General features: G+C 41.5%; 1 protein-coding gene across 1 annotated transcript in view; it reads right to left on the minus strand.

Moving 5' to 3' along the window:
• LOC126163202 (dynein axonemal heavy chain 3) overlaps window positions 1-25,782 on the minus strand; it is a 1,221,238-nt gene that overhangs the window by 1,003,963 nt on the left and 191,493 nt on the right. The window contains exons 12-13 of the mRNA XM_049920156.1: window positions 18,816-18,954; window positions 15,559-15,703 (exon numbers count right to left, since the gene is read on the minus strand). Coding sequence (XP_049776113.1) covers window positions 15,559-15,703; window positions 18,816-18,954 — 284 coding nt within the window. The remainder of the gene's footprint in view (window positions 1-15,558; window positions 15,704-18,815; window positions 18,955-25,782) is intronic.

The following is a 25,782-nucleotide window of genomic DNA, read 5'->3' on the forward strand; positions in this document are numbered from 1 at the left end:
CCGTGGGATATATGCGGAAGAACCATAAACGCTTACTGGTATGCTACAAAAAGTAACTGAAGGGTTGGACAGACATACAGTATCCGGTGGCCACAAAATTGATCACAATCTAACTTGTAAGTGACAATGATGTGGTGCCATGTATAGCTGGAGATGAGAGTTTCCAAATGAGATGAGAATGGAGCAAATGTGGATTACAAATGGTTATGAGTTACTACCTAAACTTACACTCAGGCTAATAAATGAGGATTTTTTTATAAATCTGCTGAGAACATACAACACTTTTGGATTGTCTTGATCTCATTCTTAACCACTTCAGTGTCTGCAGACAATAGTCTGTAAAATGTCAAGTAGAAATAATATATTGCTTAAGATTTGTGTGTGTGTGTGTGTGTGTGTGTGTGTGTGTGTGTGTGTGTGTGTGTGTGTGTGTGTTTGGAGTTTTGGAGTTTATGGACACTCAACATGAGGTTACCAGCAACCTTGCAAATGTTTAAAAAAAAAAAAGTCTAAACATGTTATAACACAATGAGAGTGAAGCTACAAAATTACACTCATTCACTTACCCTCCCTCAAGTTGACTAGGATGATGACTCTATGTAACACACCTCAAGGCAACAGAGACAAGCAACTATTTTACTTAGTTTCTAATATAAATCCTTATGAAATGCATACATGAATTTAAAGAGGTCATAAAGCTACCGTCTTTTTAGTTTTGCTTGTCTCTTAGACCTGCACAGTTGTTTCTGTATTAGGCAGCTTGTAAATGTTGCTCTCTCTTTTCTTTCAAATGCTGTCCATACAGGTTATTTTTGAATAGCTTACATTAAAAGCCCTATAAAAACTTAACAGTATAGTCAGCCAGGACAATGTGGCCCAGCAGGAATTCACAGGTACGTATGTATTAGAATAATGGAAATTTCTGGATGGAGCAATACATAAAACAAGGGAAAGGCAACCACTCGGCTACAGCAGATTGATGTGTGGAGCACAGTAACACGTAATAGAAAACAGCATTCACACTAGCATTCAAGCACTAGCATTCACACTAGCATTCAAGCACTAGCATTCACACACAACCACACAGACACCCAAACACTTACTCCCACAGCCTTGGCAAGACTAATTATTGGTGTTTAAGTGCACTTTATAGCTCTGAAGAAGGATTCATCAGACTTGTTTGTGTCTATTGACTACTAAGCATTTCTCAACTATTCGATGAATTGTTACATTACCTCCTTGCACTATGCGTATTTCACCTAGGACTTTCTGTTATCATAACAATGCTTTAGTTTTATAAAAGCTTCTTCTTCTCCGTCTTCCTACTTTCCATTCTTTTGCATTGTAAACCAATTCAAAACAGACTTTTGGATTGTTTAAATTGTTCTTGCAGTATATAAAACACAAAATTTCCTATATTATTTATTAATTCCAACACAGTATAGCTTAAACGATTACATATTGATCTCTAAACTTCTGCATCTCTGGAAAGTCATAATGTACTCAAGCAAATTAATAGTTCACAATTCAATTTCACAAGCAAATTTAGGAATTTATGAACTAATTTCTGTTGACAACTTCTTACACAGAACATTACATGATTTACTCCTTCTTCTTTGCTGGCTGTATGTATCTATTGCATCATTCTTAATCTACAGGGAGAGTTAGTGCTGCGTGACAGTTTTTGAATTTATAAGACACAGTGACATTTTAAGATATAGCACTTATCTTATTTCAAAAGATACACAATGAATAACAGTTCACATTTTATATGTTAATTTTGACAGAAACTGCACATTCATATAATATTTGTGAAAGATAATGTCCTTTAAGTACCAGCCCTCTTCTTCAGCACACTCGTCGACCCTCTGCGCATAGTTTGTCACTCTCTCTGATATTTTACGGGGTATAGCATGACTCTGTCACTCGATGGTATCCTTTAATTGAAGCACAGTACATGACTTACAGATGCACACTACATTCTTGAGGAAGCCCCACAAGGAAAAGTCAAGTAGAGTACAGTCTGTAGAGCAGGGCAGCCAGTCAATATCTCATCAGATATGACTTTCCCTGGAAACAACCGCCTTTCTTCTGACACGCTTACAGAAAGTGTGAGCTGTTGCACCAAACATTTTAACAATTTATGTCATGGTGATGGAGCTGGGATGAGAAAATCATGTGAAGTCAAATATCACTCCCAGTTCACGGTGATGGCTCTCCCAGTTTCTTCTAAAATAAGGCCCTATGACACCAAATTTCTTGAATCCACCTTACAGTGTAACCGCGTTACAGTGTGTATTCGTGCAGTTGCTGAAGGTTGTTTAGAGACCAATAACAACTGTTTTGTGTATTAACACTTTCACTTAGATAAAAACGAGCCTCATATGACATTAAAATCACAATTCCAGGTTCTCCTCCAACATCTCTTTCATTGCTTCAGCAAAACATCTCCTTCTCACAAAATCTTGAGGCTTCAACTCCTGAACCACCACAATTGTTTAGGGATGAAGATTTAGACAGTGTAAAATGCATCACACGGACGAATTTGATAACTGTGTGTGTAGTCTCATAGATTGGTTGTGGCTCTGTCAAATTGCATGATGCACAACTTGAACATTTTCAGGTGACACAGCCATCACTGCATTACCTCTCAGTTTTTTCTTCAGTGCAGAACCTGCCTTGCAAAACTTCTTAACTCATAGCAGAATGGTACTGCAAGGTGGAATTGCACCATTACGTGGAATGTTGAACTGGAGATGGAACTTCCTCTGAGTGGTGGTCAGAGAGTCTGCATTTTTACAGAATATCTCTACGAGGAACATACAGTGTTGTGGAATCCATCTCTCCACTGTAACTAAGCTGCTACTGTAGGGGAAAACAACGAGCCCAAGCACACCACTCTACTATGCCGACTAACCTGGTATACTTGAGCCGAAACATCACATAATGCTGACTCTCCTTGAAGCCCGTGTGTCACCCATTATCATTACCCCTTCTTATTTTTCAAAGATAGATTTCACTGATGCCTACTTTCAACTGCCTGTAAATGATGAGATGAAACAGTTTTTAATGCTTAATATGCCATTCACAATGTATTGTTATAACAGGTTGCCATTTTGGGTTGCAAGCCCTCCCGCAATATTTCAAAGATATCTTGTGCAACTTAATCAAGGTGCCAGAAACCTCTCATTCAACTTAAAAACCTCCCTTGTGTAGCAATGTTCCATCCCAGCATGCACCTGATGCCAACCACAGATGCATTGGACTGTGGTGTTTGTGCTGTGCTGTCCCACAAGTAAGCAAATAGCACAGAACAGCCCACTGCAACACCATCTAGAATATTAGATGCATCACAGCAGAATTATTTGTAAATTGGGAAGGAAAAATTTGGCTATCATATAAGGTATCTGGAGGTTTAACCTGCTACACTTGTACCTCAATAAATACACCTATTAGATCCATTATTTGCCCATCAGAAAGCACTCCAATGCAGACACACTTTCCCGATTGCTGTGAGCATCATATGCTGAATTTGATGGGCATGAAATGCTGTATTTTCCCTTCAATACAAACCTGTGTCACATGCCTGACAAATTTCTGATTATGACGTATGAAGTAGCAAAGCAAATGGCCCTTGAAACTCTCCTCTGCGCAGTGTCATCTGCTGGACAGCGGTGTTGCCCAGAACTCTTGCCTAAAGACACCATCCGGAATGGTGCACTTATTTTTCCTTACAGCACCGGCTTAATGTTGCTGAAGGGATCATCTTGTTGGCTTCAGACATTGCTGAATGCCACGTCGTTATTACTCCCATATTCCATTCCCAAAATATTCCCCACATTCCACCCCCAAAATATTCTATCTTCTCCAAACTGCACATTGGGGAATGTAGAGAATGACAGCTACTGTGCAACATCATGTGTATTGGCATGGGCTTGATGCTGCCATTGAACACGCCATCCAGAACTGCCATGCCTACACCCACAATCAGTCAGCCCTGCCTCAGTGGTTCAACACAAGGCCATGCCCTGACCACCCCTGGCAAATGGATGGTTTGATTTGTTTTAGGCCGAAAAAAAAAAAAGAAAAAGAAAAAAAAGAAAAGAAAGGGACATATGCGCCCATGTCAGAAGCTTAGAATACTAATATGAAATGGAATTAAACGCGACTACTCATTAAACCCAACAGATGGAAAGATAGAGAACTTAGAACAGGGACTTCCTCTTTTAGAAAGTTCAACGAAATACACCATAGAGACAATAGAAGTGCCGAACTAAAGATTAAATGTCCTTTGCCATATTTCTACAATGCGTAAAGAGTAGAATGTGGTCGAAAGACCTTGCGTCATTCGCTAAAATGGCTGATAACTTAGGCGGCAAACAAACAACAGTATGTAACTGGTTAAAAATGGGGGGGGGGGGGGCATTTGGTCAGGAAATGGCGAACTGTCAAACATTCATGAAAATGAGCACTGGAGGTTCACCACTTAACAAATGGCAATGGTTAAAATGAGTGTCCAATATGCAACCTGGCTAAAATGATCTCTTCATGTGAGAGGCCCGAGAGGAGGTAGGCCAAGCTTCTGGAAGAGGTTTAATTTGCTGGAGCTTGTTCCCGTGAAGGGAAGACAAGCCACCACCTGCTGACAGACAGCAACACAGAGATCATCGGAGAAATGGAAGAATAGTGGGCCACTGGCAGCAGCATCAGCAGCCTTATTTCCTGCCAGACCAACGTGATCAGGGACCCACATAAATATCACAATGGCTCCCTCAAGAGTGAGCAGGAAGCTTTTTTGGTCCCACCGCACTAGGAGGTGAACTGTGTACAGTGCCCAGATGTTCTGGAGGACACTGAGAGAATCGAAGCAGATGAAACAATTGAAAAGCCTGTGTCGCTGGATGTACATGTGGCCTGATACAGGGAAAAGAGCTCTGCTGTCAATACTGAGCAGTGTTACGGAAGAGGTCAAAGCACTTGCAAGGACACAATTTAGTTTTCTGGAGGACGAAAACAAGTGGACGCTGTGATTCCAAGAGTAGCTGCGAGTCCTTCTCATCGGATCTAATGCCACAAACATTCCAGTGGAGGAGAGTCATGATGGGGAAAGGGCAGGAAAGAAAAAATTAAGGGCTGTCACCTCAGTAACTGCTGAGTGCCAACCTACAGGGTGCAGAGCCTGGAGGATCCTGTTTCATAAGATCTACAGAGGCGTCGGCATCCTCACTGGGTCCAAGACAGAAAAACGGTTGGCATTGCATATCAATGAAACAGAGACACTGTTGAAGAGGGTCTGAGTCAGCAGAAGAGAAGACCATTTGCCTTTGTTTAATTTCTTGGAGCCTTTGTGGTTGGCAGATGAAGACTCAGATGTTTGTTGCCCAGATGAGTATTCCTTCTGAATTTTCCGGGCTGCTGGTTGTGTAGCAGCTGATTTCACCACTGGAGGAGAAGATTTGGTGGCTTGTTGCACAGCTAGAGGAGAAGGATATGGTGATGCTACTGTAACACTGGATGATTTTACAACCACGGAGCTGAATTTGAGGTTGCAAGTCTGTGTTGCCATGTTGTTCGTGGAGCGAGATGTAGCAAGAATGGTACTGTAAGTGCCAGACAGGAAAATGCATGGTTTTTGACTTGCCAACAACTTGTAAGCGACAGCATAAAGCACTTTTCCCTTATCTGGATCTCCTGGATGGCCCCCTCATATAGATATATGGGACATTCTCAGGATGAGTCTGGATAATTGCCATTGCAATTGATACAGCAGGAAGGAGGTGAGCAATCGTCCTAACGAGCATCCTTACCAAAAGTAACACAGTTGGCCTCGTTTCAACAGGACATTCGAGTGTGGTAGTAATACTGACACTGGTAGCAGCACATTGGGTTTGTAACGTATGGACGAATGGTGGATGCAGAGGGTTGTACGGGTGCACAACGGCAAGGTCTTCAGTGCCCGCTCAGTAACAGATTGAGATGGGTGTCAAGAAAAGACTCAGAAGAGTAAGATAAAACAGAACGTAAAACACAGGTAACAACTGTGGAAAAATATGGGGCTACCCACACCGAAGTGTGGGACGAAGCATGCCGCCAGCAGTAAAACGTGGACAACACAGGAAGAAAGTGGTAGAGGGAGCTAAAACAATATGGCAGATAGAAGTGGCTGGCTGACCGCAAGGAAAAAGGGAGGAGCAAGCCACTGTGTAGTACACAAAAATCTCCAGCCTAAAAGTTTAGGCCAGAGTCCAGACACATCACAAAACTTTAAAACCCTAGACACACACATCTCATCATTAGCTAAAACACAGGGCAGATCCCCAACAGCTTGTGCTTCTGCCCTTGCATCACGGTATAAAATGTAGTCTGTTAAAATGTGGCGGACAGAGATGTGCACACCACAAGCATCACAAAACGGTGGATCCTCCTGCCGTAATAGAAAGCTACATGTGAGAGGACAGTGCCCGGTCTGAAGATGCGTGAGGGTCACTTCTTCCCGCCTGAGTGACTGGCAGGAGGAACGACACGGCCAAGTTGTTGACTTTACCAACCACAGTTTATTGGCCATCACCGCCAGCCATTCTTCCTCCCACAACTCCGTGCACTTCTTGTGGAGTGCAGAAATGACAGACTGCAAGGGAATAGGACACTGGACCACATCCTGCTCTCTGCAGGCTTCCTTGGCAGCCCGATCGGCCTGTTCATTGCCCCATATTCCTACATGACCAGGCACCCAGCAGAAGGACACTTCCTTACCCTGCCATTGGAGCAAATACAGTTGGTCATATAACAGCTGGACCATCTCCTCAGTTGGGTAGAGATTCTAAAATGATTGTAAGGCACTAAGAGAATCAGAGCAGAGGAGAAATCAATTGCCCTGAACACGATTCATCCACTCCAGTGCCTTCAGGATCGCATGGAGCTCCACTGCGAAAATGGTATGGTCAGACAGTGATGACTTCACAGCCTGCTTTGTTCATTGATGGAAGCACTACTCTACCAAACACGAGAAAAAGAGTGCACATAGGCATCAGGGAGGCATTGACCTTTTTCATTATCCAAAAGACAACAACAGTCAAGTCATCACTCTAATAGAGAACTCCAATGCACTGTTTCTCTGGTGACAGAAGGCGCAGAAGTTGAATGTGCACCAGAGGGTATGGACCTGGACCCCCTCTGGGGATTTCTATACTCCAGCACGTGCCTGCGCTTCAGCCTCGCCATGCAAGTGTGCCACTCTCTGTACCACGTGAAGTCCACGGCCAATCACATATCCCATGCTCACGTATTTAGGTGTCCGCGCGGCACTACCCTGACAGTCTGATACTCACCATAGTTCGCGTGTGAATCTCGGCCTTATTGTGTTCCAGTTACGTATCGTTGTTTGGAGTGTTCCTGCACTGTTGTCTCACTGTGTTTATCACCTCTGTTCTTCCTTGCTTGCCTCGTGTTGTGTGCTGGTCGGTCATAGTATCTGTCGTCTCCTACTTGCTCGTCTGTCCTGTCTGTTCATTGTTAGCGATACCTCCAGCAGCCCCAACACCTGGCGGCATTGTGTCTCCATTCTCTTCCGTGCACCACTTGCCAGTCACTTGTGGCTATAACATTGGCGACAAGGTAAAGTATGGAGGCTAAGTTGGTTTGTCTCCTGGAGCAACAGCAGCAGCTCATGCAACAGCAACAGCACCAGTTAGACGTCTTACAGCAATCCTTGCAGTTGCTGATGGACAAAGTAACAGCACGGGATGCCACATTGCACCAGCTCCTTGGTGTCCCAGTTCCTGCCACGATGATAAGGAAGACTGGGAAACGTACTTGCATAATCTGAAACAATACTTCACAGCACTTCAGGTCACAGATGACTCCCAGTGGTCATTATTCTAGTTCTGGGCATCGCGAGACACATTCTTTCTGCTCTGCAAGTTGGCACCATTGTCAGACTCCATGGCTCTCTCCTTTAAGAAAATGTGTATGCTTTTGACTAACAACTATTATCAGTGATCCCAATGCCATGGCATCTCGGCTTGAGTACCACCAGTCCCATAAACAGCCCAGTCAGTCATACCATTCTTGTGTCATGCACTTGCAGGGTCTCAAGATGCAAATGCCACTTCCCTTGCACCAATCAGCATTGCAAGATGTCGTATGTGGACTCCTCGATTCATGATGCTGGCATTCAACTGGCATGCGATTCAGAGGTCCGCACAGCTGCACTGAAACTTGATAACCCCTTGTTAGAAGACATGCTGCACATACCCCACTCTTTTGAAATCACGCAAGCAGGAAAGAAGAGTGTCATGGCGAGACCACAGGTGGCCTCCCTCGCACCGTCAGCACGGTACAGCCTGCAGAGAGAAATGTCATCAAGACTCCTCCTTGTCAGAACTCCCTGTGGCTTTGGAGCTGCCGGACACCACTCACTGGTGGTCACGTGGGTCACTTCTGTCTTGCCTGCGGTGCTTTTCTGCCCACACATCGTGCAGATTCACCCCATCACTGGAAGACGTGCACACTCTGTCAGAAAGAAGGCCATCTCTGATCTGTCTGTTGCAGCTGCTCCATCCGCTACGCATGGGACATCAGGATAGCTCGCACATGCTGCAATCAGTCATTCCACTGGACACCCCATTGACGTGGAAGTTGTTCCTCACACTCCACATTTTTAAAGCGGATGTGCATTTCCAAATCAATATGGGGGCCACCATCTCCTTAATCAATCTGGTGATGTATACATGAGCGGGTTGCCTGGAGCTGTCTCCCACCTCTCACGATTCGTCGCGTACAGTGACAGTTCTGTCACCCTCCATGAGCAGTTCTCAGTCCAGGCCACCTATAAACAGGTTCCCTGAGTCCTGACCCTACTGGTAGTTGACCATCCCTTGGCTTCAAACATTTTTGCCTCAATGATTTCACACTGTTTGGCTTCTCAATTTCTGATAAGTTAAGATCATTTCGACTGCCGTCCCATTCCAGGACCTCAATGATCTGTGCTCGGCCTACACCTCTCTGTTTCTGTTTGACTTAGGGTGCGCTTTTGACTTCCAGGAGCACATTCCTCTCCGGCCAGGTGCTCAGCCACTGTTCTTATGGGCTCGACCCATTCCGGTGGCCTTCGTCCAGCAGCCAAGCAAGAGCTCGATCAACTGCAGGCTGCTCGCATCATCGAACATGTGGTAGCAAGTGCTTGGGCATCCCCATTAGTGGTGATCAGGAAACCCTATGGCTCCCTTCACCTATGTGGGGTTTCGGAGTTACAATCAATGCACAGTCCCTCATTGAAACTTATCCCATGTCCCAGCAGGAAGACTTTCTCTCCAATCTCGTTCATGGCGAATACTTCCCTAAGATCGACCTGGTGGAGGCTTACCACCAATTACCTTAGTTGAGAAAACCCAAAACATCGTTGTCATCAACATGACTTTTGGATTGTATAAATACAAGCACCTTCCATTTGGTATTTCCTTGGCGCCGGCCATTTTCCAGAGGTCCCTGGAGCAGCTCAAACAGCTCATCCTGGTTTGTGTCAATTATCTCGATGGCATCTTGGTCACTGGCCGTACATGCCGCGAGCATTTGTAAAACCTCGGTACCTTATTTCACACCCTGGAGGTCATAGCCTTACACTGTCAGATGGAAAAGTGTAGCTTCTTTCAACCAGAAGTCGAATACCTGGGCACTGACTCAGTAAAGACAGCATTCGTCCGTCGGATCGCAACATCGTGGCCATCAACTCCCTTCCCTGCCCCAAGGATTTATCTGACCACCAGGTTTTTTTGGGCAAGTTTTTACCCCAGGCTCCTGACATTTCACAGCCCCTCAATTGCTTGTGTCACAAAGGGGTGGCTTTCAACTGGTCTCCTGCCTGTGATCAAGCTTTTCTCAAATTGAAAACTATGCTCAAGTCAGCCCATTGCCTGATGCCTGTAGCTCTGGAGTGCCTTTGGTTGTGGTGGCTGATGCTTTGGCCTATGGTGTTGGGGCAGTCCTGGCTCAAAGGAATGAGGATGGCTCAGAACAGCCCATTGCTATCCCCAGCACAGAGGAACTATTCTCAGATTGAGAAAGGGGCCCTGGTGATTGTGTTTGCTGTTGAAAAGTTTCACATCTTCTTGTTTGGGATGAAGTTCAATCCCCTCACTTATCACAAACATTTCGTTACCCTATTGGGCCCACACACACACCTACCAGAGCAAACTGCTCAATGTCTCCAGCGCTGTGTGCTCTTCTTACACAATTACACGTATGTTATCCAATATAAGCCCTCCTCCTCCAATGCAGATGCCTTGTCACATCTCCACTTGGGCTCTGATCCCAAGTTTGACCAGCAGGAAGTCCTCTGCTTTCACATTGATGTGGCCTGCCAAGATGCACTGGAAGGATTTCCGGTCATGTCTGCACAGGTTGCCTCTGCCACATGCCGGTACCCCATTCTGCAGCAGGTTCTCCACTATGTGACCCAGGGTTGGCCACCTATCTGACTTGCCGGTGGAAAACTGAATTCAGTCCCTGGTGGCACCTCTCACACAGCCTCTAGGTTGACGTGGGTGTCCTTCTGTTGGCCCATTAGGTGATCATCCCATCCAATTTCTGCCTTCGCGTCCTATGCTTGCTACACCATGGACACTGGGGATGTTCTGTACGAAGGCATTGGCTTGCCAACATGTGTACTGGCCCAGGATCGATGGTGATATTGACTGCCTGGTCTGTTGGTGCACGGTGTGCGCGCGTCACCAGACCAGCACTTTGCAATCGTTTGCACCCTAGTCCATGCCTTGCCGGCCCTGGGACCACATCCATCTCGATTTTATGGGCCCGTTCTTGGCATTGATGTGGTTACTCATTGTGGATACACAATCCAGATCCCTGTATAAGGTGCACGTGGCGTCCACTACGACTGATGGCACACTCGTGGCCTTGTCTCAGCTTTTCACCATCGAAGGCCTGCCTCGTACCTTGGTCTCCAATAATGGCCCCCAATTCACAGCAGCCTCCTTCCACACATTCTGTGAGGCCAACGGTATCAAACACATCCATACCCCTCCATTCCATCCATCCTACAATGGCACAGCAGAACGACTGTTGAGGACATTTACACAACAGCTGACAAAAGCAGTCGAATACTCTGCCACGATGTCGGCCCTCATTTTATTCGTGAGCACTTATTGCACCACTCTCATTGATGATCATCGTCTGGCGAAACCCCTCCACGGGCGGCAACCGTGGACCCTGCTCCATCTTCGGACACCGCCAGCTTCTGAGCCCCGCTTCCAACCCTCTCAGCACTACACATTGGGCACGGCAGTGTGAGCCTGCTCATATGGGGACAAGGCTGCTCGGACTGCCGTCACAGTAGTTGCAACCAATGGATGGCCTGTGATGTCGGTACAGATACAGAGGGGGCTCGAGTGCTGCCACCATAACTGCCTCCGGCCTCGTACCCCTTCGTGGAACTCGTGTCCCCCAACCCCCTGCCTCCTTCTCGCATGCACAAGGCCTTCAAGTCGGCCTAATGGTTGACGGCTCCCACAGTCGTGCCAGCACTCCTTCCCACATCAACGGGGATTGGAGGTGCTATGCAATGCCCTGCCCTCTGGTGGCATTTTGATGGAATCCACGGACTGCCCTAATTACTCGGTGTTGGCAGTCGACGGCACGTGGTCTCCCTCTGTTCCCTCCTTCCATCCACCATAGAGCCATCCAGGGCATTTTCACCCCTACGAACAAGTTGCAGGGGGAGGGATCTGATGTTGGAAAGTGTGGAAGTTTGAATGCACACTACAGGGTATGAACCTGGATCCCCAATAGGGGTCTCCGTATTCCAGCACATGCCTGCGCTGTGAGCCTCGCCATGTGAGGGCACCACTCTCCGTACCGCATGAAGTGCTTGGCTAATTGCGTATCCCACAGTCACGTATTTAGGCGGCCGCACGACGCTACCCTGGCAGTCTGGTACTCGCAGTAGTTCGTGTGTGCATCTCGGCCGTACTGCATTCCAGTTCCGTGTGTTGAGATACATACTGGCATTGTTTGGAGTGTTCCTGTGTTGTTGTTGTCCTGCCGTGTTTATCGCCTCAGTCCTTGCTTGCTTGTCTCGTGTTGTGTCCCGGTCGGTCGTAGTGTCTGTCAACCCCTACTTGCTCATCTGCCCTGTCTGTTCATTGTTAGCGATACCTCCAACGGGTTCCCACCTGGTGGCTTCGCGTCTCCATTCCCTGCCTTGCAGTGCTCGTAGGTCGCTCACGGCTATAACAGTTTCCACCCATCTGGTCTCTCTTCTTCGTTTGAAACTGGATTCCTATTGAACTCTTAAAACTGACTTCCCAGTTTTTAATTACTAACAACTTTTCTTAAAGACAAAAAGTGGCACTGTATTAAATATAAACAAACACGCATTAGACTGTCAGTGATATCCCAAAATGCACTACATTAACTAACAATAAGGAAGAATGTGGTGACTCTTGCAGTATAAGCAACTATTTCAATAAGATTTAAAAATTACTAACAGAATGTTGGTAATGTTGACAGTTACAGGACTATGATAATTCCTGCAGCTTATGTTGATTTAAAGTGTAGCATATAATGCATCTCCCAATGTCAAGACTCTAGCAAAAAATTCACAATGAAGGTATTCATTTTTGCGTTTGAGGGATAACAACAAAAGACAAATGTGGGTTAAGGTAGTTAGTAAGTTTGAAGCACATCACTTTCTGGACGTTTTTGGTGCAGATTGGAATTGTATACATCCTGCACTGTCAGCAACAAAGGCTGCAGAGTGGCACTTACACCTGTTGTGTGGAATCGTTTGCTCCATGGAGTCACGAGTGAAGGGCATACAGCATACCTCACCACCATGATGTCAAAGCAATCATCAACAAAAGATAATAACTTATTTTCACATTTTATTCAAAAAAATTGTCCATAGACTCTTGTAAGATGTAGTCATGCAAACATCTAGCCAGGCTATGTTAAGTTGTTCAATCAGAAAAGTTAGGACTGCCTGTTAGAGGAAATACATTGAGTTAACTTCTCTAACTGTGTTATTCCACTAGACTGAAGAAAAAGTCACTTTCAGCATCATCGACACTGCGGATCAAAATCCATGAATGAGAAGTTGGTCCACAGTTCAAGAGCACTGCACAGCAGGACCCTTGCAGCACTGATATTGTACAGGCAATGACAGAAAACGTAAAAGAATTGGAAAATACAGTAAAATTTGAGAGCTGTACTTCAACTATTGGATTGTTTCTTTGGCCCATTCTTATCTCTTCCGGTAGGAAAATAAGTCATAAAGCATTCAAAGTTGTCGAAGGAGATACCTTAGAATTTTAGGCATAGCTGTCCTTAATGGGCACCAGAACACAGAAAGCAGTGTTTTGATAATCTTGAGTGGTAGTACCAGCTACTTTTGACCGCACTCCATTTTAACAGATTCTGGAGGCCCAAAGGTACTGACTGATCTCCATATCATCCTCGCCCAGAGGCATCACAGGAAGCAGACTTGGAGGGGTAAGTGGTCAGCACTCATTGTCAATTTTTGTGATCATACCAGTGAAAACAAGGGTACTGATATAACCCTTTTTTGTTTCTTCATAACTCCTCCTGCTATATGCTCTAACATATCTATAGCAAAAAAATCTTTCAAGACCCACAGCATATATACTTCACATTTATAGTAGGCCTTTATTGGTATGTGTATGGTTTGCATAATAGATGTTAGAGATTTAAGTTTGCTTTTTGTATAATGTTCAGTCCAGTGAAAGGTTCGTAAGGAGCTGTCCACGCTAGTCTATACTCTGCAAGCCTCTTCATCTCTGCTTAACTGCTGTATGTTACATCAATTTGGAACTGCTTACTTTATTCAAGCTATGGTCTCCCTCCACAATTTTTATTACTCACACTTCCCTCCAGTACTAAATGACCATACCATGATGTCTGAGGATGTGTTCTAACAACTGATCCATTCTTTTGGGATGTGCCATAAATGTCTCTCCTCTCCCAATCAGTTCAATCCCCCCTTGTTATTTACTTGCTCTAGCCATGTAATCTTCAGCATTCTTTTGTAGCACCATGTTTCAAAAACTTCTATTCCCTTCTTGTTTGACCTACTTATCATTCATGTTTCACTCCAGATAAGTACTTCAGAAAAGACTTCCCAACCCTCAAATACATATACTATGTTAACAAATTCCTATTTTTCATAAATGTTCTCCTTGTGGTAGCCAATCTGCGTTGTATCTCCTCTACTTCAGCCATTATCAGATATTTAGCTTCCCAAATACCTCAGCTTAACAACAACTTTTACTGTCTCATTTCTTAATCTAATCCCTCAGTATCACCTGATTTAATTCAGTTACATTCCATTACCTTTGTTTTACTCTTGTTGCTGCTCATTTTATAATATCTTTTGAAGATACTATCCATTGTGTCCAACTGTTCTTCCAACTCCTTTGCTGTCTCTGACAGAACTACAATGTCACTGGCAACACCTCAATTTTTTATTTCTTCCTGAACTTCAACCTCTCCAATTTTTTCTTTAGTTCCCTTTACTGCTTGTTCAATGTACATACTGATTAACATCATCAATAGGCTACAACGATGTCACTCTTCCTTCTCAACTAGAGCTTACAGCTGCAATCTGGCTTCCATAAACGCTATGTTCCTTTACAAATTATGGCGTCTTTTGTCAGGATAAAATAAAAACTCAGTAATCTGCCAAATGACTTAATTTGAGGAGGTAAGAAAAATATTCAATCCTAAGGAAGAACCTTAATATTTCATTATGCCTGCCTGTGACTCAGTGCCTCCTCTGTGTGATGAGTAGCTTTCCATATTGTTATAAGAGTATAAATTTTATTTAGAATTAGAATTATTATTTAGAAACAGAGAATAACGAGCAGCAGATAAGTGAGAAGAAAGTAAAACCAAAGTGCTTATCTTAGGGACAACGCCACAAAAGCCCCATAATTGGCGAATGCCCAGCATAAATATATTATGTCAATGATATGCCGGTCATCCCCGAGTGCCACCTTGCTCGGCGAATGCCCAGCATAAATATATTATGTCATTGATATGCCGGTCATCCCCGAGTGCCACCTTGCTCAATATGCTGACGACACAGGCTCAGGTGGAGCCCGCACGCCCCGCCACTCACAAGAACTGTCACTTTCCACGAGGAAGCGGAATGCCCAGGTCACTGCAGCTAGTCTGGAAATGAGCTGTTGTTAGCTAAGGAGAAAAATTTGGTTTAAAGAAGTAGTTTTTTCCTTTCCACATACTTGTCTGCTGGTCAGACACTTTTTTACTTTCGTGAATAGTGATATGTTATCAAACAGATATCACATTCCATCCCAGATTTTCCATGAAACTCTACACTGTTTTCAACTACAACAAATCATATCAATAAAATATGAAATTTTTTCATGAGTTTTAAAGATAAATGTGATGATCATACACTTTTTAAGACTTTTCCTTCCAAAATCCTGAGAATGGTTGGTTGGTCTGAGGGATAAAGGGACCAAACTACAGGGTCATCAGTCCTCCTTACAATGTTTTCTAACTTACCGTAGTACCATTTTTCATACAATTCATGAAATTCTAACGCTGTGTGCCACAGTTTATCCAGAGGATCAGTAACAGCAAGCATTTGCTGAAGGACTGTAAATGGAGACAAAACTATCTCCAACAGCTCTTCCTCTGCATTAATAGCCTGGGAAAAAAACATTTCATTATGCAATCAGAGAATCATACAAAAATTAAAAATATATTTTGTCACAGGTACATTAATCAAATCTAATGTAGTTTGTATAAGATGCTATTATGACTTAGCACTCTTAACATTTATAAAAAGAGGAGAGACAAAATAGTTTTCATAAATAATTTACATATCATTCCTGTAATTCTCATTTCATAGTTTCCTTTAAAATATATCAATAAACTCCTGCTCTTCAATTTCATTTGTATTACCTTTTCCTGCATAACAAGCACATCTACTCAGCTAATATGAAAGCAATAAAAAAGGTGATACATATGCTTGTAAACAAACAACAAATCTGCACTTTTGGTGACAAAAGTATTACTTTCTTCAGCTGCACTGCAACGAAGATGATGTTGAATTGAGAACAACTTCACTTCATTTATTCACATATTGTGTAACACGGATGATACAATGAAGAAAACTTAGTTATGTAAAACAAAAGAAACCATATGTTACCTGAGATAAAAAATATCTACAATTCCTTCTGCTATTAACAATCATAAAGTTAAAAAAGGATGGTTACAATTAGTTATTAAGCTCCTACTTTAAGAACAAAAGGATGAATTACTATTTGGTTCTTGTTTATCCACAACAACTTGATTAATATTTACAGGTGTGTCATGATAACAGTAAAAGAATACCAGCTAACCAAAAACCATGAGAACAGAACCCTGTTCACACTAAGTATTTCAATTGGTATAACAATAAAAGAGGGTCCAAAATCGAAATGTTCAAATAAAATTTTCTAGGTTATCAAGCTGCATCATTTCAAATAACAGAGTCCTGCCATATTGTGGGGCAATGAGCAGCAAGTTAGGACATGTGCTGTAGATGCATGGACTGACACCAGTATTCCAGCCTGGCCCTAAGATAAGAGACATGCTGCACTCAGTTAAGGACAACACACCCCTTCGTGTGCCCAGTGCGTATGGCATCATTTGAAAATGTGGCAGCAGCTACATAGGTTAAACAAGTTGCACAGCTGCTGAGCATTGTACAGAGCACAGGTGATATATTAAACAAGGGGAACTGGACAAGTCAGCCATAATTGAGCACGGACTGGTAAATGGATTACTGGGATTCCGTTATAAGGCGGCAGCAGGGATTAGCACAAATACCAACCATTTTAACAAAGACCAGGGGTACACACTAAGTGTGGGCAGAGGGGCAGGTTTCAAAAGAAAGCAGAGATAGATGCTTGGAGATTGTAGGGAGGTGGGAGTGGCAGTTTCAAATATGGTGACTGCCTCTCATGCCATGTGGTGTCACTGGTCCCACTACTGTCTGGTGTTCCTGTGAGTCACCCAGCTCGCTTTCCACACACGCATCACTTCAGCTGTCTCTGATTGGCGCCATGTGCCGCAAACATGCCTATACAAGCAGAAAACCATGTCAGACCCAGCAGTTAGTGGAGTTTGTTCCTGGCAACAATGACACAGATAACCAGATGTGTGTGTGTGTGTGTGTGTGTGTGTGTGTGTGTGTGTGTGTGTGTGTGGGCGCGCGTCATGACACTTCCTACTAAACCAGTGGAGTGATTTCAACCAAACTTGGTAAGCATCACGTGTCCTTTAGTGTCAGACAACAATCACTGTGAGGGAAAGAAACTCCTAGCCTAACTTCATTCAGGAGATATGACATCATAAACAATGACGTGTCAAAACCTGGTGCATCAAGCACTACATTTAAAAGTATTACTTTTACCCAGCAGTTAGTGGAGTTTGTTCCTGGCAACAATGACACAGATAACCAGATGTGTGTGTGTGTGTGTGTGTGTGTGTGTGTGTGTGTGTGTGTGTGTGTGTGTGTGTGGGCGCGCGTCATGACACTTCCTACTAAACCAGTGGAGTGATTTCAACCAAACTTGGTAAGCATCACGTGTCCTTTAGTGTCAGACAACAATCACTGTGAGGGAAAGAAACTCCTAGCCTAACTTCATTCAGGAGATATGACATCATAAACAATGACGTGTCAAAACCTGGTGCATCAAGCACTACATTTAAAAGTATTACTTTTGTGCTACTTACAGTATTCACAACAAAATTCGCAGACAGTATCCACATATGCAACTAAATGCACCTACAAAAGTATATCATGGTGCCATATTGTAAACAATGAGATACCAGAAAAATTGCCCATCATGCATGGAGTTTTAACATATTTATTCTTTACTATAAAACACTCATATAGTCGTGTCAGATTAAGAAAAGCCTGACACTGGCAGTGCTTTTGACAGCATCCAACTGTGAAGTGAATGGCTGTAGGTGAAAACAGTAATAATCAATAGAAATATGAAGAGGCATTTCCATAGAGATGTTTACAAAATTGTAGTATAGACATGCAAAATAGCTGCACCCAGCGTACAGAAACTGTCCGGTATCATGTTTTGTAATTTGGATACTGTACTTGTACGCATTTCTACATTAGGCATATTTCTTTCCACGACTGTTTCATAATTTCAAAGTTATTTCATGAATACATGAAAATGAAATTTTTTTCAATACTTCACTACAAATACGGTTCATTTTTTGTTTTGTTTCTAATACAAAATTGGCAAAATGAATACCCAGGCAATGCCTGTTTTCTTGGTATATATAAAAACAGGGTTTATTTGGCGCCACATTATGCCAGTGAGGTCCTACAACCTCACCCAGCTGAAACTGATACTGAACGACAAGCCATCCGGCACATGATCTAGTCACTTTAGGCAGTTCATGAGAATACAGATGTTTTCTTGATGGCAACTGAGAACTCTTCCAGATATATCATGAACTTTGATGAATGCTCACAATATTTTGTTAAATCTCTTCTATGAGTTAGGTTTGTGATTTGATGCTACAAACATGCTAAATAAATAAATTTTCTCACTTCCATTCATGTGTTTCATTTCCCTGCCGGGAACTTAAAGCACTTCATCCCACTTCTCTCTTCCCTTTTTCCTTCATTATCATCCTCCCACAACTTGTGGAGGTGCTTTGTGTTTTACAGTCTCAGTTTTATCTATCATTATACATAACATAAATTGCAAATACTACAAAAGTGAAATTATCAAAGAAATACATACATCTGCTTCATCTTTATCTTCCTTTAGTAATGCAACAAGTGCTTCAACCTGTTCGACACTTTCAGTCATTTCTTCCATTGTCAGTATTGGAGGATCTTTCTTCTTGAACACTTCTAAGTCTTTTGCATGTATCAGCAACCTGTATGAAATAAAATTATCTAGAATAAGACATCTTATACAATTATACAATAAAATATCATACACACTTTAATTTGTTTTATCTATGTCTTTGAATATCCAGAGAAAATATCTTTCGTGCATAAGTTTAGCAGTATGAAGGTTTCCTAAATTATTGGCTATAGCCTCATTCTCAATAGACATTTTAAATTCTATCCATCAAAGTATCCATGATTTCATGTAACATGTAGAAGAGTGCCATTATATGGATTTAAGAGATTTGAGAGATAACAACAATATGGGTAAGAAAAATGTGGATTTTTCAAAATACTGAGAATAATATTGAAAAATAGATCCAATATTTGAATTATAACATTCTTGATGTGTCATTGATGTTTTGTCTTTTCCTCCAGTAATACAAAATTTTAATATAAAATTGGGCAAAAACTAAAGGAAAAACACTCAATGATAAAGTTTGGGTACAATAATAAAAATGACACTCGTACACAGAAATTAGAAAAATAAGTTGCCAAGGACCAACTGGAACTAAAAATATAAAAAAAACTAAATTTTATCGAAAACACAGCAGCTATGTAGGGTGTGAGTGTTCTACAACACCTTAGAATTTCAGGGGAATATTTGCCAGTACGAAGCAGAGTAATCACACAAAAAAGCTAGAAATTCAATCATTCATTTCTTTATGCAGTGTGATCCACAAATTCCCTCATGAAGAAGAGCACCGAGGAATGTGGCACTCATCAGCCGTGTGACTATGACAAGTGCAAATCTACTCAAACTGTGGAACTCTTCAGGTAGGAAATCAGATATGTAGATTAAGAAAATTAATTTAAGAACAGGGAAGTATACCAGATTAAATTAAAGAACAACTTCAGTATCTTCAAAAATGGAACTTATACGAGGTGTGATTGGAAAGTTTTAAGAATGGGCTTGTAATTGTACAATGGTGGTACTTAAATGCTACTGTGATGCATCTCCTTCAAAATAGTCCTCTTCTGACTGAACACACTGACTCCAACAGTGTTTCCACTTTTGGAAACATTCCTGGAAATTTTTTTTCCTGAAATGTGTTGAGGATGCTCTCCATATTTGCCTGGATGTCTTCAATCGAGTCAAATTGCTTCCCTTTCAGTGAAACTTTTAGTTTAGGAAACAAGTAGAAGTCCGCAGGGGCCAAACCAGGGGAATAGAATGGTTGTGGAAGCACAGGGATTTTGAATTTGGTCAAAAATTCAAAGATGGAGAAGGCACGATGAGCCGGAGCATCGTCTTGGAGTAGCAACCAACTCCTATCTTCCCACAATGCATGCCTTTCCTTCCACACCATTTCGCGCAGACACTCAAGGACACATTTGTAATATTCCTGGTTAATTTTCTGTCCTCCAGGTTAAATTCAGGATGCACAACAGCAGTAGAATCTAAAAAAATCACTAACGTTGTCTTCACCTTCGACCAACTTTGCCGTGATTTTTTCGGTTGTGGTGAACCTGGAGTCTTCCACAGTGAAGACTGCACTTTTGTTTCAGGACCATATCCATATACCCACATTTTTGTCACCTGTAATTACCCTATTTAACAAATATGGTTCATTTTTAGTTCGATTAATCAGTTCTTGGCACACTTCAAGTCAGTATTGTCTCTGGTCACTTGACAACACTTTTGTCATGAATTTTGCAGACACTCAATGCTTGTTCAGATCTTCAGTTAAAATTGGCTGAGCTGCATAGAAACCTAAATTAAGTTCATCAGCCATCTCCCTAATTGTAAGTCTATGATCAGAGCACACTAAGTTGCAAACTTTCACAACATTTTCATTCGTTTTTGAGGTGGAAGGACAGACGGACCGTGGTTCTTCCTAAAATGATTCGCGGGCATTGTTAAATCTGTTGAACTAGGCAGAAAGTTTGACTGCCTCATACAATTATCTCCAAAAGCTGTCTTTAATAGTTCGTAAGTCTCAGAACCTGATTTCCCCATTTTAAAACAAAACTCGTTGCTCCATTTTTATGTACATTTTCACGCAGACAAAATCTGTCAACAAGCCCTAACAGACCCACACTCAATCAGCTGCCCCAATGAACTGAATAAAGGAAATGCAGTTTCCTGTCAGAGGGTGTTCAAGGACAAGGCAATGACTCACTCCCCACCCTCTGTGTACCTGCCCGCCAAACCAGTAAGCAGTAGTGGATTCATTCTTAAAACTTTCCAATCACACCTCCAATGTAAACAAAATGGCCTATTATTTAACAAAGATAATACTTGCACAAATAACAAAAGGTGTTGTATGCACAAAGAATATGAAAGAAATTTTCAATGGATCAAGGTGAATACTGAAGGGCACATGATGGTTTAAGGGAGATAATAGTAATGGAAGCACAGTAGAAAATTCTGAATTAAATAAAACCATCTGGAGCAAAGTTTAAATGAATAACAACTGAAAAATAAGAGTATACACAAAATGAATGTAGTATAAACAAAATAAATGTAGTGAAGTTATCAACTTTTATCAGTTGAAATGGCAGATGGTATTGTAGGTAAAAAAAGGGAGAAAACTGTACAACCATTGAAAGATTCCTTTAAATGTTCACCTTGTTCAGAGATATTAATTACTGACAAAGTCATTTAATGATGAAAATAATGACATTCACAAATGAAACTTGTAAATCTGTTTACAGTTTGTCGGAGAAAGAAGACAATTCCTCAGAATTGAACAGTGCTGGGTTACTTTCACAGTGGCAAAAGGTCCATATTGAACAGTGCTGGGTTAGTTTCACACTGGAAACCAAATCCATAAAATGATTGACATTGTTTACAACTGTTAGAAAGAATATAACCAAAAGCTTCACCCCCCCCCCCCCACACACACACTAGCCTATGCTCATCCATGTAATGCATCACATTAAATTATTTCACAACAAAGGGTACACACAAAACCTAAAAAACCAATTTCTCTTTCAGTGTCCTTGCCATAAAGTATTAGATATACACTGAATCAGTATACACATAGAAGAAAGCATCAGGATCCAATCAAGATGAAACAATCGAAGATCATGGATACAGAAGAAGGCCTCTCTAACAAACAAATCCATGGCACGGCAATGGGCACCAGCATGGCACCATCCTATGCCAACCAATTTATGGGCCATCTACAGGAATTCTTCCTAACCACTCAAAATCCCAAACTGCTCACCTGGTTCAGATTACAGAAGAAAGTGTTCATAGGGAAGCAGCTACAACAACTGCGGCAGCACGTAGAACAACACAACTATGATCAGAGAAAACAGAAACAGCAAGAGTGGCACAGAAACAACTGCACCATCAGGTGATACATCTGTCTACTTGCTGCTAGAGCAAGACCCACCATCAAGAAGTGAGGATTTTTAGTGGCCACTGATGAAGACAGCACCTCCATAGCACAGCACAGAAGTGCCCTTCAGATGAAAGTCAAAACAAAGCAGGGGACAAGTCAAATATGCCAAGCAAAAGCCCTAAGTTTGTAATGGCCCATCAAAATATCCTTTCACTGTAAAACAAATCAAAGAGCTAGAAGTATTATTGTCAGATCAATTAAAATAAGTATCTGTTATGCGCTTAAGTGAACTTGGTTAACTGATGAGATGTTAAGAATTACAAATATCCTGTGCTTTGTCGTGATATCTTATTTTTGTAGAAAACTGTCTACTCATGGAGAAAGATGTATATTTTTGAAAGATGGTAACAACTATTGCTGTTCAAAATCTTTGGAAAAGTTAGGAAAAGAAAGTAATTTTAAAATTTCTGCTGTAGAATGAACCTCAATGAAAACAATCATCATGTTCATGTACAGAAGTGCAAATTAAAACATAAAAATATTTTTTAATAAACTTGAAGGTAGTTGTGACAATTTCAGAGATGTGAACAAAACAGTTATAATTTTACAAAAGTTTCAAAAGATAGAGATGATTTTATGGCATAATTTCCAACATACAACTTGCTCTCTATTACAAATTATCCCACCCCAGTCACAATTGTTTCCAGCAACACAAATGCTATGGTATTGATAAAAATGGAAAGTTATGAATACTCAACTAGAAATATCAACACAGGTTTCAGTGACCACTAAGCACAGCTTCTTGAAATATCTTCAACACTGAGTTTAACTAAGCAAACAGAAACAGTGAAAACAGAAACCTTCAGCAATCAACACACTATGCACTTTAGGAACCTACTAAGGAAAGATACATGGATTGATTTGCATAGATGTGAAAGCACAGATGAAAAGTTCAAGACATTTGTGGATGTGTTCTTACATTATTCCCCATTAAAAAGCAGACAAGCAAACTTGTATGCTTAAGATAAAAAACTGCTGATTGACAACAGATATAAGAAAGTCATGTGCTGAAAAGCAAAGAATATATGACATCTCCAAGCTTCTTGTAGTATCTAATGGGAACTCCATGCATATTTCAAAACATATAAAATTGGTGTGAATGGGAATGATATCCTTCATTTAAGCATGGTGCAAAATTCTGAATTTTTTCCTGTTCTCTGCTTCTCTCCTTTCCCTCTGACCCCTGACCCCCCCCCCCCCCCCCTTCTTCTAAACCCCACAACTGCACTTTTCTACCCTGTCCCCACCAAAGTACTGCATGCTCCCAAAACCACCATTTACTGTCCCCCACTGTTACCCTACTAAGCTCCCCCTCCCTACCCCAGCCTACCACCAGATTGTTTTGCCCCTCAGACACACTTGCTCACTGTCTGGCCTTAGTGGTCAGACAGTTGTCACATGTATGCAAGTTGTGTTTGTGTGAATTTGTGCAAGTTGTCTTATTTTACAAAAAGGCCTCTCGGCCAAAAGTTCAACAGGTATAGCAGTCTTTTTGTTGTGTCAGTCAACATCTCCTCTATATGGTCAGTCCCAACCTTTTCTTTTCATAATATTGTCATACTTATTTTCACAACATAAGTGAAAAAATTACTAGTCACTGAAATCAAACCTTTCACTAAAATTGTCAGGTATCATCTGAAAACACCAACCTAAAGCCTGCTTCAATCTTTCTCTTTCCACCAACACAGAAAGATCTCCTGTCAGTTAGAACTTTAAAAATGAACCACTCCACTGGAAGATCTAGCATCCCAAACAATCTTACCAAAATGTGTAGACTTATAGCTAAACCATTAGCCCATATTTGTAACTGATCATTTGAAATTAGAATTTTTTCATCATGCCTAAAAAGTGCCAAGCTCAAACCACTAATTCATGAAAGGTAAAAAGGATGAAGTGGTTAACTACATGCTCATTGCTCTGACATCTATGTTCTCAAAATTCACAAAAAAAGAAAAAAATCGAGAGGAATAGTAGATTTCCTGGAAAAGCAAAATGGTTTCAGGAAGGACCAATTAACTAATATAGCAATTTTTGAACTTTTACATCAATTGCTTCAATAATAGTGAAAATGTCATTGGAATATGACTAGCGCTCTCTAACGCTTTCAGTATCACAAATACCTTAAACTACTGCCTTGGCACAACAACACAGGAATCAGAGGAACAACAAAGTAACCCTTAATGTGAAAAAGACTAATCACATAAACTTCTATATAAAGAAAAAACCGAATATGACAAAACTAAAAAATGAAACCACAGAGTGTGTAGCCAGCACAAAATTTTTGGGTATGTATGCTGATCAACAATTAAAATGGAATGAACATATTAGGATGCTTGGGAAAAAAAATTAGCACAGCATGCTATGCCTTACGAATATTAGTCACTGTGTGGAATAGTTCATGCCAGAGAATGACATACTTTGCACACAGGCATTCTATAATAAGCTATGGCATAACATTCTGGGGTGCAAATGCCCAAAATTTGAAATATGTGTTCAGATTGCAAAAACGAGCTATCAGAATAATGAGCAAGAGTCACAAAAGAGCACACTGCAGTGAGCTATTTAAAAAATGGGGTATTCTGACAGTCCCAAGTGAATATATCTTGCAAACTACAGTTTTTATTCACAAAAATATTGAGCAATATTTAGCAAGCAGCTGCATACATGATCACCAAACCAGAAACAGTAATTGCTTGTACCTACACAGAATGAATAAAACTAAAACCCAAATCACTATGTTTTACCAAGGTGTCAAGATATACAATAAATTGGCGAAAGAAATCAAAAACATAAAGGAACTCTGTAAATTTAAAGCATTCCTTAAAGAATATTTACTAAAAAATAATTTTTACTTGATTAGAGAATACACGCAGCACGAAATTGGCATAAATAAATAAACATGTTAATCAATTATAAAGTGGACATTCTATATTGTAATTTACCCATACAAGTACTAGAGGAGTCTTGTGATCTATTCCTTTTGATTGAAGCAGGTTCTTCTGCATTATGTAATTCAATGATAAATTGTGTGTGTAATACACACACACACACACACACACACACACACACGCACACACACATATATATACAGAAGGAAACATTCCACGAAGGAAAAAAATATCTAAAAACAAAGATGATGTGACTTACCAAATGAAAGTGCTGGCAGGTCGACAGACACACAAACGAACACAAACATACACACAAAATTCAAGCTTTCGCAACAAACTGTTGCCTCATCAGGAAAGAGGGAAGGAGAGGGAAAGACGAAAGGATGTGGGTTTTAAGGGAGAGGGAAAGGAGTCATTCCAATCCCGGGAGCGGAAAGACTTACCTTAGGGGGAAAAAAGGACGGGTACACACTCGCACACACACACATATCCATCCACACATATACAGACATAAGAAGACATATTTAAAGACAAAGAGTTTGGGCAGAGATGTCAGTCGAGGCAGAAGTGCAGA

Source organism: Schistocerca cancellata, chromosome 2 (genome assembly GCF_023864275.1).
Source record: "Schistocerca cancellata isolate TAMUIC-IGC-003103 chromosome 2, iqSchCanc2.1, whole genome shotgun sequence".
Taxonomy (NCBI): Eukaryota; Metazoa; Arthropoda; class Insecta; order Orthoptera; family Acrididae; genus Schistocerca; species Schistocerca cancellata.